Raw genomic sequence first — 17,405 nt, 5'->3', positions numbered from 1 at the left:
CCCTTGCCCGGACACGGGTCACCGGGGCCCCCCTCTGGAGCCAGGCCCGGAGGTGGGGCACGATGGCGAGCGCCTGGTGGCCGGGCCTGTCCCCATGGGGCCCGGCCGGGCACAGCCCGAAGAGGCAACGTGGGTCCCCCCTCCAATGGGCTCACCACCCATAGCAGGGGTCATAGAGGTCGGGTGCGATGTGAGCTGGGCGGCAGCCGAGGGCAGGGCACTTGGCGGTCCGATCCTCGGCTACAGAAGCTAGCTCTTGGGACGTGGAACGTCACCTCGCTGGGGGGGAAGGAGCCTGAGCTAGTGCGCGAGGTGGAGAAGTTCCGGCTAGATATAGTCGGACTCACTTCGACGCACAGCAAGGGCTCTGGAACCAGTTCTCTCGAGAGGGGCTGGACTCTCTTCCACTCTGGCGTTGCCGGCAGTGAGAGGCGACGGGCTGGGGTGGCAATTCTTGTTGCCCCCCGGCTCAGAGCCTGTACGTTGGAGTTCAACCCGGTGGACGAGAGGGTAGCTTCCCTCCGCCTTCGGGTGGGGGAACGGGTCCTGACTGTGGTTTGCGCTTACGCGCCAAACCGCAGCTCAGAGTACCCACCCTTTTTGGATTCACTCGAGGGAGTACTTGAGAGTGCTCCCCCGGGTGATTCCCTCGTTCTACTGGGGGACTTCAATGCTCATGTTGGCAGCGACAGTGAAACCTGGAGAGGCGTGATTGGGAAGAATGGCTGCCCGGATCTGAACCCGAGCGGTGTTATGTTATTGGACTTTTGTGCCCGTCACAGATTGTCCATAACGAACACCATGTTCAAACATAAGGGTGTCCATATGTGCACTTGGCACCAGGACACCCTAGGCCGCAGTTCCATGATCGACTTTGTAGTTGTGTCATCGGATTTGCGGCCTCATGTTTTGGACACTCGGGTGAAGAGAGGGGCGGAGCTTTCTACCGATCACCACCTGGTGGTGAGTTGGCTGCGATGGTGGGGGAGGATGCCGGACAGACCTGGCAGGCCCAAACGCATTGTGAGGGTTTGCTGGGAACGTCTGGCAGAGTCTCCTGTCAGAGAGAGTTTCAATTCCCACCTCCGGAAGAACTTTGAACATGTCACGAGGGAGGTGCTGGACATTGAGTCCGAATGGACCATGTTCCGCGCCTCTATTGTCGAGGCGGCTGATTGGAGCTGTGGCCGCAAGGTAGTTGGTGCTTGTCGTGGCGGTAATCCTAGAACCCGTTGGTGGACACCGGCGGTGAGGGATGCCGTCAAGCTGAAGAAGGAGTCCTATCGGGTTCTTTTGGCTCATGGGACTCCTGAGGCAGCGGACAGGTACCGACAGGCCAAGCGGTGTGCGGCTTCAGCGGTCGCAGAGGCAAAAACTCGGACATGGGAGGAGTTCGGTGAGGCCATGGAAAACGACTTCCGGACGGCTTCGAAGCAATTCTGGACCACCATCCGCCGCCTCAGGAAGGGGAAGCAGTGCACTATCAACACCGTGTATGGCGAGGATGGTGTTCTGCTGACCTCGACTGCAGATGTTGTGGATCGGTGGAGGGAATACTTCGAAGACCTCCTCAATCCCACCAACACGTCTTCCTATGAGGAAGCAGTGCCTGGGGAGTCTGTGGTGGGTTCTCCTATTTCTGGGGCTGAGGTTGCTGAGGTAGTTAAAAAGCTCCTCGGTGGCAAGGCCCCGGGGGTAGATGAGATCCGCCCGGAGTTCCTTAAGGCTCTGGATGCTGTGGGGCTGTCTTGGTTGACAAGACTCTGCAGCATCGCGCGGACATCGGGGGCGGTGCCACTGGATTGGCAGACCGGGGTGGTGGTTCCTCTCTTTAAGAAGGGGAACCGGAGGGTATGTTCTAACTATCGTGGGATCACACTCCTCAGCCTTCCCGGTAAGGTCTATTCAGGTGTACTGGAGAGGAGGCTACGCCGGATAGTCGAACCTCGGATTCAGGAGGAACAGTGTGGTTTTCGTCCTGGTCGTGGAACTGTGGACCAGCTCTATACTCTCCGCAGGGTCGTTGAGGGTGCATGGGAGTTTGCCCAACCAGTCTACATGTGTTTTGTAGACTTGGAGAAGGCATTCGACCGTGTCCCTCGGGAAGTCCTGTGGGGAGTGCTCAGAGAGTACGGGGTATCGGACTGTCTGATTGTGGCAGTCCGCTCCCTGTATGATCAGTGCCAGAGCCTGGTCCGCATTGCCGGTAGTAAGTCGGACAAGTTTCCAGTGAGGGTTGGACTCCGCCAAGGCTGCCCTTTGTCACCGATTCTGTTCATAACTTTTATGGACAGAATTTCTAGGCGCAGTCAAGGCGTTGAGGGGATCTGGTTTGGTGGCTGCAGGATTAGGTCTCTGCTTTTTGCAGATGATGTGGTCCTGATGGCTTCATCTGGCCAGGATCTTCAACTCTCACTGGATCGGTTCGCAGCCGAGTGTGAAGCGACTGGGATGAGAATAAGCACCTCCAAGTCCGAGTCCATGGTTCTCGCCCGGAAAAGGGTGGAGTGCCATCTCCGGGTTGGGGAGGAGATCTTGCCCCAAGTGGAGGAGTTCAAGTACCTCGGAGTCTTGTTCACGAGTGAGGGAAGAGTGGATCGTGAGATCGACAGTTGGATCGGTGCGGCGTCTTCAGTAATGCGGACGCTGTATCGATCCGTTGTGGTGAAGAAGGAGCTGAGCCAGAAGGCAAAGCTCTCAATTTACCGGTCGATCTACGTTCCCATCCTCACCTATGGTCATGAGCTTTGGGTTATGACCGAAAGGACAAGATCACGGGTACAAGCGGCCGAAATGAGTTTCCTCCGCCGGGTGGCGGGGCTCTCCCTTAGAGATAGGGTGAGAAGCTCTGCCATCCGGGAGGAGCTCAAAGTAAAGCCGCTGCTCCTCCACATCGAGAGGAGCCAGATGAGGTGGTTCGGGCATCTGGTTAGGATGCCACCCGAACACCTCCCTAGGGAGGTGTTTAGGGCACGTCCGACCGGTAGGAGGCCGCGGGGAAGACCCAGGACACGTTGGGAAGACTATGTCTCTCGGCTGGCCTGGGAACGCCTCGGGGTCCCACAGGAAGAGCTGGACGAAGTGGCTGGGGAGAGAGAAGTCTGGGCTTCCCTGCTTAGGCTGCTGCCCCCGCGACCCGACCTCGGATAAGCGGAAGAAGATGGATGGATGGCAAATCTTAGTGTACATGAAACATATGTTTATTATTGCAATTTATTCCTTAAATAAAATAGTGAACATACTAGACAAGTTGTCTTTTAGTAGTAAGTAAACAAACAAAGACTCCTAATTAGTCTGCTGACGTATGCAGTAACATATTGTGTCATTTATCTACCTATTATTTTGTCTACATTATGAGGGACAAACTGTAAAAATTGATTATTAATCTACTTGTTCATTTACTGTTAATATCTATTTACTTCCTGTTTTAACATGTTGTATCTACACTTCTGTTCAAATGTAATAATCACTAATTCTTCTAATCTTTGATACTTTACATTAGTTTTAGGTGATACTACACATTTGAGTGTCGATTCGATACCAAGTAGTTACAGGATCATTTGTTTACATTGAGGAGCGCTCGCTTGCTGTTTGCTATTGTATCCTCCTACGGTGTGTAGTGAAGCATGTTTAGCTATTCCTGGTCCTGCAGGGATAATAATACTTGTAAGAAACTTACTTTATTTGTCGTCATGGAGGCCAGGATTAGTCATTTAGCAGTAGCTAAAACACTGTGGATGGACGTTAGCCGTGAGCTATGTCTTGACACACCTCTTCAGTGTTACAGCTTCACATTTATTGTTAGTTTTTAAGCCAAAATGCGTCCGTTCTTCCTCTTATCTCGTCACGCCGTGTCTGCTTGTAAGTACTCCGTACGTGTGCGCTGCCGAACCTGCTCCTCTGCTCCACCGATGTAATTAAAAAAAAAGTAGCAGCGGTATTTTTCAGAGGCAGTGTAGTACCATTTTATTCCATTAGTATGGCAGTACTTCATTACTGCTACTGCTACTACCCACATGCGGACATGACGCCACTGCGGTGTTCACACAAGTAAACATGGCTTCCACCTTAGTCGGTCTCAGTCCTGGCCCATTTGTGGCAATTTCAAGGGTTTTGTGCCATCCAAGTCAACATTTATTGCAGCAAATGATTGTACGTAGAAGATGACGAAGGAAGAGGACATATTTTCTCTGTGGGTGAGGAGTGGTTCCTAAAACATTTTATTTTCACCTGTTTTCTGCTCCGTTGTCAACTATTCATTTTGTATTCTATTTTGGCCAATAATTATGACGCTTATCGCTTTTTGACGACACTCTGGTCAGACGAATGCGACCTGAAGCGCGGGAGCGTTCTCTTTGAAAAAACATCGCATATATATCCCATTTATTTGCACATACGACAGAGGCCTGGGTCGGATATCAACATTTCATGTAAGTGTGTGGTGATGAAGACATGTAAGTGTGTGTGGTGATTAAGACATGTAAGAGTGTGGTGATGAAGACATGTAAGTGTGTGGTGATGAAGACATGTAAGTGTGTGGTGATGATGAAGACATGTAAGTGTGTGGTGATGAAGACATGTAAGTGTGTGGTGATGATGAAGACATGTAAGTGTGTGGTGAAGAAGACATGTAAGTGTGTGGTGATGAAGACATGTAAGTGTGTGGTGATGAAGACATGTAAGTGTGTGGTGAAGAATACATGTAAGTGTGTGGTGATGATGAAGACATGTAAGTGTGTGGTGAAGAAGACATGTAAGTGTGTGGTGATGAAGACATGTAAGTGTGTGGTGATGAAGACATGTAAGTGTGTGGTGATGAAGACATGTAAGAGTGTGGTGATGAAGACATGTAAGTGTGTGGTGATGAAGACATGTAAGTGTGTGGTGATGAAGACATGTAAGTGTGTGGTGATGATGAAGACATGTAAGTGTGTGGTGATGAAGACATGTAAGTGTGTGGTGATGAAGACATGTAAGTGTGTGGCGATGATGAAGACATGTAAGTGTGTGGTGATGACGACATGTAAGTGTGTGTGGTGATGAAAACATGTAAGTATGTGGTGATGAAGACATGTAAGTGTGTGGTGATGAAGACATGTAAGTGTGTGGTGATGAAGACATGTAAGTGTGTGGTGATGAAGACATGTAAGTGTGTGGTGATGAAGACATGTATGTGTGTGGTAATGATGAAGACATGTAAGTGTGTGGTGATGAAGACATGTAAGTGTGTGGCGATGATGAAGACATGTAAGTGTGTGGTGATGACGACATGTAAGTGTGTGTGGTGATGAAAACATGTAAGTATGTGGTGATGAAGACATGTAAGTGTGTGGTGATGAAGACATGTAAGTGTGTGGTGATGAAGACATGTAAGTGTGTGGTGATGAAGACATGTAAGTGTGTGGTGATGAAGACATGTATGTGTGTGGTAATGATGAAGACATGTAAGTGTGTGGTGATGAAGACATGTAAGTGTGTGGCAATGATGAAGACATGTAAGTGTGTGGTGATGAAGACATGTAAGTGTGTGGTGATGAAGACATGTAAGTGTGTGGTGATGAAGACATGTAAGTGTGTGGCAATGATGAAGACATGTACTGTAAGTGTGTGGTGATGAAGACATGTAAGTGTGTGGCAATGATGAAGACATGTAAGTGTGTGGTGATGAAGACATGTAAGTATGTGGTGATGAAGACATGTAAGTGTGTGGTGATGAAGACATGTAAGTGTGTGGCAATGATGAAGACATGTAAGTGTGTGGTGATGAAGACATGTAAGTATGTGGTGATAAAGACATGTAAGTGTGTGGTGATGAAGACATGTAAGTGTGTGGCAATGATGAAGACATGTAAGTGTGTGGTGATGAAGCCATGTAAGTGTCTGGCAATGATGAAGACATGTAAGTGTGTGGTGAAGAAGACATGTAAGTGTGTGGTGATGAAGACATGTAAGTGTGTGGTGATGAAGACATGTAAGTGTGTGGTGAAGAATACATGTAAGTGTGTGGTGATGATGAAGACATGTAAGTGTGTGGTGAAGAAGACATGTAAGTGTGTGGTGATGAAGACATGTAAGTGTGTGGTGATGAAGACATGTAAGTGTGTGGTGATGAAGACATGTAAGTATGTGGTGATGAAGACATGTAAGTGTGTGGTGATGAAGACATGTAAGAGCGTGGTGATGAAGACATGTAAGTGTGTGGTGATGAAGACATGTTAGTGTGTGGCGATGAAGACATGTAAGTGTGTGGTGATGAAGACATGTAAGTGTGTGGTGATGAAGACATGTTAGTGTGTGGCGATGAAGACATGTAAGTGTGTGGTGATGAAGACATGTAAGTATGTGGTGATGAAGACATGTAAGTGTGTGGTGATGAAGACATGTTAGTGTGTGGTGATGAAGACATGTAAGTATGTGGTGATGAAGACATGTAAGAGTGTGGTGATGAAGACATGTAAGTGTGTGGTGATGAAGACATGTAAGTATGTGGTGATGAAGACATGTAAGTGTGTGGTGATGAAGACATGTAAGTATGTGGTGATGAAGACATGTAAGTGTGTGGTGATGAAGACATGTAAGTGTGTGGTGATGATGAAGACATGTAAGTGTGTGGTGATGAAGACATGTAAGTGTGTGGTGATGAAGACATGTAAGTATGTGATGATGAAGACATGTAAGTGTGTGGTGATGAAGACATGTTAGTGTGTGGTGATGAAGACATGTAAGAGTGTGGTGATGAAGACATGTAAGTGTGTGGTGATGAAGACATGTTAGTGTGTGGTGATGAAGACATGTAAGTGTGTGGCAATGATGAAGACATGTAAGTGTGTGGTGATGAAGACATGTAAGTGTGTGGTGATGAAGACATGTAAGTGTGTGGTGATGATGAAGACATGTAAGTATGTGGTGATGAAAACATGTAAGTGTGTGGCAATGATGAAGACATGTAAGTGTGTGGTGATTAAGACATGTAAGTGTGTGGTGATGAAGACATGTAAGTGTGTGGTGATGAAGACATGTAAGTGTGTGGTGATGAAGACATGTTAGTGTGTGGTGATGAAGACATGTAAGTATGTGGTGATGAAGACATGTAAGAGTGTGGTGATGAAGACATGTAAGTGTGTGGTGATGAAGACATGTAAGTGTGTGGTGATGAAGACATGTAAGTATGTGGTGATGAAGACATGTAAGTGTGTGGTGATGAAGACATGTAAGTGTGTGGTGATGATGAAGACATGTAAGTGTGTGGTGATGAAGACATGTTAGTGTGTGGTGATGAAGACATGTAAGAGTGTGGTGATGAAGACATGTAAGTGTGTGGTGATGAAGACATGTTAGTGTGTGGTGATGAAGACATGTAAGTGTGTGGTGAAGAAGACATGTAAGTGTGTGGTGATGAAGACATGTAAGTGTGTGGTGATGATGAAGACATGTAAGTGTGTGGTGATGAAGACATGTAAGTGTGTGGTGATGAAGACATGTAAGTATGTGATGATGAAGACATGTAAGTGTGTGGTGATGAAGACATGTAAGTGTGTGGCAATGATGAAGACATGTAAGTGTGTGGTGATGAAGACATGTAAGTGTGTGGTGATGAAGACATGTTAGTGTGTGGTGATGAAGACATGTAAGAGTGTGGTGATGAAGACATGTAAGTGTGTGGTGATGAAGACATGTTAGTGTGTGGTGATGAAGACATGTAAGTATGTGGTGATGAAGACATGTAAGTGTGTGGTGAAGAAGACATGTAAGTGTGTGGTGATGAAGACATGTAAGTGTGTGGTGATGATGAAGACATGTAAGTGTGTGGTGATGAAGACATGTAAGTATGTGGTGATGAAGACATGTAAGTGTGTGGCGATGATGAAGACATGTAAGTGTGTGGTGATGACGACATGTAAGTGTGTGTGGTGATGAAAACATGTAAGTGTGTGGCAATGATGAAGACATGTAAGTGTGTGGTGATTAAGACATGTAAGTGTGTGGTGATGAAGACATGTATGTGTGTGGTGATGAAGACATGTAAGTGTGTGGCAATGATGAAGACATGTACTGTAAGTGTGTGGTGATGAAGACATGTAAGTGTGTGGTGATGAAGCCATGTAAGTGTGTGGCAATGATGAAGACATGTAAGTGTGTGGTGATGAAGACATGTAAGTATGTGGTGATGAAGACATGTAAGTGTGTGGTGATGAAGACATGTAAGTGTGTGGCAATGATGAAGACATGTAAGTGTGTGGTGATGAAGACATGTAAGTATGTGGTGATAAAGACATGTAAGTGTGTGGTGATGAAGACATGTAAGTGTGTGGCAATGATGAAGACATGTAAGTGTGTGGTGATGAAGACATGTAAGTGTGTGGCAATGATGAAGACATGTAAGTGTGTGGTGATGAAGACATGTAAGTGTGTGGTGATGAAGATATGTAAGTGTGTGGTGATGAAGACATGTAAGTGTGTGGTGATGAAGACATGTAAGAGTGTGGTGATGAAGACATGTAAGTGTGTGGTGATGAAGACATGTAAGTGTGTGGCAATGATGAAGACATGTAAGTGTGTGGTGATGAAGACATGTAAGTATGTGGTGATAAAGACATGTAAGTGTGTGGTGATGAAGACATGTAAGTGTGTGGCAATGATGAAGACATGTAAGTGTGTGGTGATGAAGACATGTAAGTGTGTGGCAATGATGAAGACATGTAAGTGTGTGGTGATGAAGACATGTAAGTATGTGGTGATAAAGACATGTAAGTGTGTGGTCACCGTGGGTCTGATGTGTTTTGGCATCGTGCGGGGGGGCCTTGAGGGGGTGAGCGGTGGCCTCGCACCAGCCTGCCGGGTGGATGTCGGGGTGGTCCGAGTCCATCCACTCGTCATAGACGTGACTCCAGCCGTCATAGTGGATCTGGAGGAGGAACAGGCGTGTAGTAGGCGACACACACACACACACACACACACACACACACACACACACACACACACACACACACACACACACACACACACACACACACACACACACACACACACACACACACACACACACACACACACACACGAATACCTTGACACACTCATGAATACCTTGATGCGGTGAGTCTCCACTTCCTCCACTGTGGCCACTCTGATGAGACCAGGACTTCTCTTGTCCACAGCCTCCAGTTTCATGTGAGGCAGGAAGTTGTGTGCAGGACGCTGCATGGCGACAGCAAGAAGAATGTAGGACACAGACAGTGGACGCCATGAACAATGTTCTTCTGACCGTTTGGAAAGCCTCGGGCGCCACCGCCTTGGAGCCCGTCTCAGTCAGGTAGCGCGACCAGGAGAAGTCTGCCTGGTCAGGATAGTCTGCTGATGCAGGAGCGGCATGTCAGCTAAATACCGTACATGGGTTGGAACGTACACACACCTTGAGGTGGGGTGAGGGGAAGACTCTTCTCCTGGCACCAACCAATGGGGTGAATGTACGGACTGCTGGCATCACACCTGTCAATCAATCATTAGAAATGATGTGTTCTTCTAGTCATAATATGGATTGTACACACAATAATTGCATCACACCTGTCAATCAATAATTAGAAATTATGTGCTTCTTCTAGTCATATTATCAATTGTACACACATTGATGGCATCACACCAGTGGCACATTTCACATCAAGAATTAGAAATGAATGATGTGTTCTTTTAGTCATAATATGGATTGTACACACAATAATGGCATCACACCTGTCAATCAATAATTAGAAATGATGTGTTCTTGTAGTCATAATATGGATTGTACACACAATAATTGCATCACACCTGTCAATCAATCATTAGAAATGATGTGCTTCTTCTAGTCATAATATGGATTGTACACACAATAATGGCATCACACCTGTCAATCAATAATTACAAATGATGTGCTTCTTCTAGTCATATTATCAATTGTACACACATTGATGGCATCACACCAGTGGCACATTGAACATCAAGAATTAGAAATGAATGATGTGTTCTTCTAGTCATAATATGGATTGTACACACGATAATGGCATCACACCTGTCAATCAATAATTAGAAATGATGTGTTCTTCTAGTCATAATATGGATTGTACACACAATAATTGCATCACACCTGTCAATCAATCATTAGAAATTATGTGTTCTTCTAGTCATAATATGGATTGTACACACAATAATGGCATCCCACCTGTCAATCAATCAATATAAATGATGTGCTTCTTCTAGTCATAATATGGATTGTACACACAATAATGGCATCACACCTGTCAATCAATAATTAAAAATGATGTGCTTCTTCTAGTCATATTATCAATTGTACACACAATGATGGCATCACACCTGTGGCACATTTCACATCAAGAGTTAGAAATGATGTGTTCTTCTAGTCATAATATGGATTGTACACACAATAATGGCACCACACCTGTCAATCAATCAATAGAATTGATGTGCTTCTTGTAGTCCTAATATGAATTGTACACACAATTATGCAAATCAATATGTCTGATTGCTTTTTCTACAATATGCATAAATGAGATTTTCTTTTCTCGGACGACTTAGGACTTTATTATTAAATAGTTCATGTTTTTCCTCATATTTGACAATAATGTTGAAAATAGTAAAAATCATGTGATAATATTACACCCTTTTCTCTTTGTAATGTAACACATTTATTCTCATTAAATTGTGGCAGTTTTCATAATCCTATAAATGTATTCTCATTAAATTATAGTTTTCCCCCCAATAATATTATGACTTTATGCTCAGTGTTTTTACAATAATATTTTATTCTCATAACATGTTGTTTTTCTATAAAACTATGACTTTATTCACATACAATCTTGTGCTTTTATAATACTAACATTTTATTCATATAAAATGTTGTTTTTTTCATATTACTATGATCTTATTCACATAAAATTGTGTTTTTCCCCAATAATATTATGCTCGTTGAAATGCGTTTTTATCATAATGCTAAGACTTCATTTTCATAAAATGATGTGCTTTTCCCCCTTTTTAATATTATTATTCTCATAAATGTTTGTATTGTTACCATAATAACATTTTATTGTAAGAAAGTGATGGGTTTTTCATAAAACTATGACTTTAGTCACATTATATGTTGTGTTTTTCTCATTATAACATTTTATTCTTATTAAATTATGTGTTTTTATCATAATGCTACAACTTAATTTTCATTAAATTATTAGCTTTTTTCCTTTTAATATCATGCCTTTATTCTCATAAAATGTTGGGTTTTATTTATATAATATAAATTTATCCTCATGATTTTTTGTGTTTTTTTTTAACAGTATAATTACTTGATTGTCATTAGATTATGTGATTTTTTTCTTAATATTACACCTTTATTTTTGTAAAATGACATACAATCTTGTGTTTTGATCATACTAACATTTTATTCTTATAAAATGTTTTTTTTTCATATTACTACTACCTTATTCTCATAAAATTGTGTTTTTTTTCATAATATTATGAATTTATGCTCATTAAAATACGTGTTTTTATCATAATGCTAAGACTTCATATTCATTAAATTCTATGCTTTTTTCCCTTTCAATATCATGCCTTTATTCTTATAAAATGTTGTGTTTTTACCATAATAACATTTTATTGTAATAAAATGTATTCACATGTTGTTTTTTTTATCTTAACATTTCATTCTTTAAAAGAAGGCTGTTTTTCTCTCATATTACATGACTTTATTCTCATAAAATTTTGTTTTTTTCATAATATTATGAATTTATGTTCCTTAAAATGTGTTTTCATCATAATGCTAAGGCTTCATTTTCATTCAATTATATTATTTTCTCCTTTTAAAATCATGCCTTTATTCTCATAAAATTTAGTTTTTTTTTTCATAATATTATGAATTTATTCTCATTCAAATACATGTTTCTATCATAATGCTAAGACTTCATATTCTTTAAATTCTATGCTTTTTTTCTTTCAATATCATGCCTTTATTCTTATAAAATGTTGTGTTTTTACCATAACAACATTTTATTGTAATAAAATGTATTCACGTTTTTTTTTTTATATCTTAACATTTCATTCTTTAAAAAAGGCTGTTTTTTCTCATATTACAAGACTTTATTCTCATAAAATTGTGTTTTTTTCATAATATTATGAATTTATGTTCCTTAAAATACGTGTTTGTATCATAATGCTAAGGCTTAATTTTCATTCAATTATATGTTTTATTCCTTTTAATATCATGCCTTTATTCTCATAAAATGTTTTTTTTTTTTTTCAAATACTAGAACTTTATCATCATCATTTTTGGTGTTTTCCTTTACAATATAATAACTTAATTGTCATTAAATTATGTGCATTTTTTCTTAATATTACACCTTTATTTTGATGTTAAAATGTAATTACTGTTTACATGTTCTATGCTATTTTTCTTATGGTTTAACTTATTATCATATTTGTTAAAACATTTATTGGCTTTTTTTTTGTATTTTCATGACTATATTGTCTTTACATTTAATATTTATGTTCATGTGTTGCTTTTTAGTCGGTGCCTTAAAATTATGTACTTTTTAGCTTACCGTGACTTTTTCTTTGCTATTATATAAATATATTATTGCATCAATGTTGTGCTTGTACCATGAAATATTGTTTGGACTTGCTGACCAGTAGTCGTAGGTGTCATCCCAGTTGTCAAAGTGGACCAGGAAGCGGCGGTCCACGGCGTCGGTGACGGTGGCCACGCAGATGAGCGAAGGGTTCATGCGGTCCACAGCCTCCAGTTTCATGCCCACCTGGAAGCCGCACTGCATGTCCGTCTGTTGGAGCGCGCACACACACACACACACACACACACACACACACACACACACACACACACACACACACGCACCTTCTGATACTGGCGTGTGTCACAGGACAGAAGAAGACCAGGTCTTACCCTGCCAGGACTGGCAAAGAGTTCTTCAGGAGCCACTTGTGCTTTGGTCATCTTCAGGTAGTTTGCCCAGGTAAACTCCTCCTCTTTACAACCTGCATAAGGTGTGGTGTTTTTACCATCCGGCTCAACTGGAAGGCTGCATCCTGACCTCTGACCTTTGGGCGTGTGCAGTTTGTGGCCCGTGCGCTCACACCAACCCACTGGGTGCACGTCGGGCGAGTTGGCGTTGACCCAGAAGTCGTGGCAGTCAGAGTAGCCGTCGAAGTGAAGGCGCAGACGGTGGCCGCACACCTGCAGGCCAGAACTTTATTTTCATTCAGGCAGATCAAATCTCTTTTATGAGCAACCTGGCCAAGTGAAAAGTGCTTTCATAAACACATACAACAGTAGCAGTCCCACACCAGAGTTAAAGGAGCCATATGTAGAAATGTCATGATATGTCATTAATAAATCATGTTCTTTTCCAATACCTCTATAACTGATAACAGTAGTTCAGCCAGGATATTTTCATTTCAAAATTACATTTACAGCCCCGAAATTTTTTTATTGTTTTCATTTCGATGCCCCGCCCTCCACTGTTTGACCAATTAGAAAGTCCGTGAGTGTGTCACATCCAGGTTGACATCTTGGTCTGGCTACTGCCACTGGTAAAGTTACTAAACATGTCAGACCTTAGTCCATCTAAAAGTTAACATTCTCAAGTTATTCATGACAAAGCCAAGAACAAAACCAGGATTTGTATTGATGATGCCTTTGAAAGATGGATACCATTGAAGGCGGAGAAGATTTTCTCATCTGACACCAAACATGCTCATTTCCTCCTCGATAGGTAAGTCAGGCATTTACAAATCCCAAAACTAATGAAGTTGTCACGTTGTGTAAATGGTAAATAAAAACAGAATACAATGATTTGCAAATCTTTTTCAACTTATATTCAATTGAATAGATTGCAAAGACAAGATATTTAACGTTCGAACTGGAAAACTTAGTTATTTTTTGCAAATATTAGCTCATTTGGAATTTGATGCCTGCAACATGTTTCAAAAAAGCTGGCACAAGTGGCAAAAAAGACTGAGAAAGTTGAGGAATACTCATCAAACACTTATTTGGAACATCCCACAGGTGAACAGGCTAATTGGGAACAGGTGGGTGCCATGATTGGGTATAAAAGCACCTTCCATGAAATGCTCAGTCATTCACAAACAAGGATGGGGCGATGGTCACCACTTTGTCAACAAATGCCTGAGCAAATTGTTTAAGAACAACATTTCTCAACCAGCTATTGCAAGGAATTTAGGGATTTTACCATCTACGCTCCGTAATATCATCAAAAGGTTCTGAGAATCTGGAGAAATCACTGCACGTAAACCATGATATTACGGACCTTGGATCCCTCAGGCTGTACTGCATCAAAAAGCCACATCAGTGTGTAAAAGATATCGACACATGGGCTCAGGAACACTTCAGAAAACTACTGTCAGTAACTACAGTTGGTTGCTACATCTGTAAGTGCAAGTTAAACCTCTACTATACAAAGCCAAAGCCATTTATCAACAACACCCAGAAATGCTTCGCTGGGCCCGAGCTCATCTAAGATGGACTGATGCAAAGTGGACAAGTGTTCTGTGGTCTGACGAGTCCACGTTTCAAATTGTTTTTGGAAACTGTGGACGTTGTGTCCTCCAGACCAAAGAGGAAAAGAACCATCCGGATAGTTCTAGACGCAAAGTGTAAAAGGCAGCATCTGTGATGGTATGGGGGTGTATTAGTGCCCAAGGCATGGGTAACTTACACATCTGTGAAGGCACCATTAATGCTGAGAGGTACATACAGGTTTTGGAACAACATATGTTGCCATCCAAGCAACGCCCCTGCTTATTTCAGCGAGACAATGCCAAGCCACGTGTTACAACAGCGTGGCTCCATAGTAAAAGAGTGCGGGTACTAGACTGGCCTGCCTGTAGTCCAGACCTGTCTCCCATTGAAAATGTGTGGCGCATTATGAAGCCTAAAATACCACAATGGAGACTGTTAAACAACTTAAGCTGTACATCAAGCAAGAATGGGAAATAATTCTACTTAAAAAATTGGTCTCCTCAGTTCCCAAATATATATATATATATATATATATATATATATATATATATATGACCGCATCATCTGCATAAAAATGGAACGCAGCATCCGACACATTACCACAGAGATTTACATGAATGGAAAATAACATTGGAGCTGATATAGAACCCTGAGGTACACTTATACGTCATGACCATTTCAAGTTCGGAATGTTCAATGGCAGTGGTTTGCCATTTGAAAATAACATCACCTTACATTTCTCTGCATTTAGGACTAGTTACAGCTGTGTCATCTGGGACTGAACAACATCAAAAGCTGGGACTGAACAACATCAAAAGCAGTCTGCAGGAGTTCAAAGGTCTGCGCTACAGCAGGGGATGAAGAATATATATGACCGTGTCATCTGCATAAAAATGGAACGCAGCATCCGACACATTATCACAGAGATTATTTCCATGAAAGGAAAATAACATTGGACCTGATATAGAACCCTGAGGTATTATACGTCATGACCATTTCAAGTTCAATCTTATGAGCAGTTGATATTTTTGGAATGTTCAATGGCAGTGGTTTGCCATTTGAAAATAACATCACCTTACATTTCTCTGCATTTAGTCCTAGTTTCAGCTGTGTCAGCTGGGACTGAACAACATCAAAAGCTGGGACTGAACAACATCAAAAGCAGACTGCAGGAGCTCGAAGGTTTGCGCTACAGCAGGGGATGAAGAATATATATGATCATCTGCATAAAAATGGAACGCAGCATCCGACACATTATCACAGAGATTATTTCCATGAATGGAAAATAACATTGGACCTGATATACAACCCTGAGGTACACCCTTTATTACAGGGAGGGTCTATTGAACAGGTAATTAGAAAACCACTTGACACTATACGCCGGGCTACTGCAAGTAAGCAAGTAAGTAAGCAGAGGTGGGTAGTAACGCGCTACATTTACTCCGTTACATCTACTTGAGTAACTTTTGGGATAAATTGTACTTCTAAGAGTAGTTTTAATGCAACTTACTTTTACTTTTACTTGAGTATATTTATAGGGAAGAAATGCTACTTTTACTCCGCTACTTTTATCTACATTCAGCTCGCTACTCGCTACTAATTTTTATCGATCTGTTAATGCACGCTTTGTTTGTTTTGGTCTGTCAGACAGACCTCCATAGTGCCTGCGTTACTGGTGACGTTTCACTCCGTTCCACCAATAAAATGCAGTCACTAGTGACGTTTGACTCCGTTCCACCAATCAGATGCAGTCACTGGTGACGTTGGACCAATCAAACAGAGCCAGGCGGTCACATGACCTGACTTAAACAAGTTGAAAAACTTATTGGGGTGTTACCATTTAGTGGTCAATTGTACGGAATATATACTGTACTGTGCAATCTACTAATACAAGTTTCAATCAATCAATCAAAAGTGTGAAGGAAAAAAGACACTTTTTTATTTCAAACGTACATCCCGTCACAAGCCTAAAGACTGACTGCACAGTTCCTGTCTTCACAATAAAAGTGCCGCTCCATCGCGCCTGCGCTTTCAAAATAAGAGTCTCCGAAAGCCAGCGCAAACAAGCTAGCAAGCTACGGAATTTGCCGCCAATGTATTTCTTGTAAAGTGTGTGAAAACGAATATGGAAGCTGGACAAATAAGATACCAAAAACCAACCACTTTCATGTGGTATTAGACAGAAAGGAGGAACTTTTTTTCTCCTGCATTTGAAAACGTGGACGTTAAGCACTGCTGTCTGATTACAATCAATGCAAGTCATCAGAATCAGGTAATACACCAACTTATATTCTTGTCAACATGAAAGAAAGGAATCTATATGTGTTAAACATGCATGTATATTCATTAAAACACCTTTAACATGTAAACAAAAACGGCAAAATAAATAAATATAAATGATATACTGTATATATCAATGTATGTGTATATATGTATATATATATATATATATCCATCCATCCATCCATCTTCTTCCGCTTATCCGAGGTCGGGTCGCGGGGGCAGCAGCCTAAGCAGGGAAGCCCAGACTTCCCTCTCCCCAGCCACTTCGTCCAGCTCCTCCCGGGGGATCCCGAGGCGTTCCCAGGCCAGCCGGGAGACATAGTCTTCCCAACGTGTCCTGGGTCTTCCTCGTGGCCTCCTACCGGTCGGACATGCCCTAAACACCTCCTTAGGGAGGCGCTCGGGTGGCATCCTGACCAGATGCCCGAACCACCTCATCTGGCTCCTCTCGATGCGGAGGAGCAGCGGCTTTACTTTGAGCTCCCCCCGGATGACAGAGCTTCTCACCCTATCTCTAAGGGAGAGCCCCGCCACCCGGCGGAGGAAACTCATTTCGGCCGCTTGTACCCGTGATCTTGTCCTTTCGGTC

The 17,405-nt window shown here is 42.4% G+C and overlaps 1 protein-coding gene across 9 annotated transcripts in view; it reads right to left on the bottom strand.

Moving 5' to 3' along the window:
- The window catches only part of l3mbtl1 (L3MBTL histone methyl-lysine binding protein 1), a 74,276-nt gene that overhangs the window by 14,540 nt on the left and 42,331 nt on the right, over positions 1-17,405 (bottom strand). For 6 of the 9 annotated variants that reach the window (XR_012051133.1, XM_072915902.1, XM_072915900.1 and 3 more), the window contains 7 exons: positions 13,093-13,228; positions 12,938-13,029; positions 12,637-12,815; positions 9,410-9,486; positions 9,263-9,351; positions 9,085-9,195; positions 8,764-8,905 (listed from right to left, as the gene is read on the bottom strand). Coding sequence is in view for 8 of the 9 variants with exons in the window: in XM_072915902.1 (XP_072772003.1) it covers positions 8,764-8,905; positions 9,085-9,195; positions 9,263-9,351; positions 9,410-9,486; positions 12,637-12,815; positions 12,938-13,029; positions 13,093-13,228 (826 nt within the window). In the remaining variant the exon portion in view is untranslated. The remainder of the gene's footprint in view (positions 1-8,763; positions 8,906-9,084; positions 9,196-9,262; positions 9,352-9,409; positions 9,487-12,636; positions 12,816-12,937; positions 13,030-13,092; positions 13,229-17,405) is intronic. The other 3 variants (XM_072915903.1, XM_072915904.1, XM_072915905.1) reach the window with 3 other exon arrangements.

The sequence above is a fragment of the Nerophis lumbriciformis genome, linkage group LG23, assembly GCF_033978685.3.
Source record: "Nerophis lumbriciformis linkage group LG23, RoL_Nlum_v2.1, whole genome shotgun sequence".
NCBI lineage: Eukaryota > Metazoa > Chordata > Actinopteri > Syngnathiformes > Syngnathidae > Nerophis > Nerophis lumbriciformis.
This window is presented reverse-complemented; position numbering and strand designations above follow the sequence as displayed.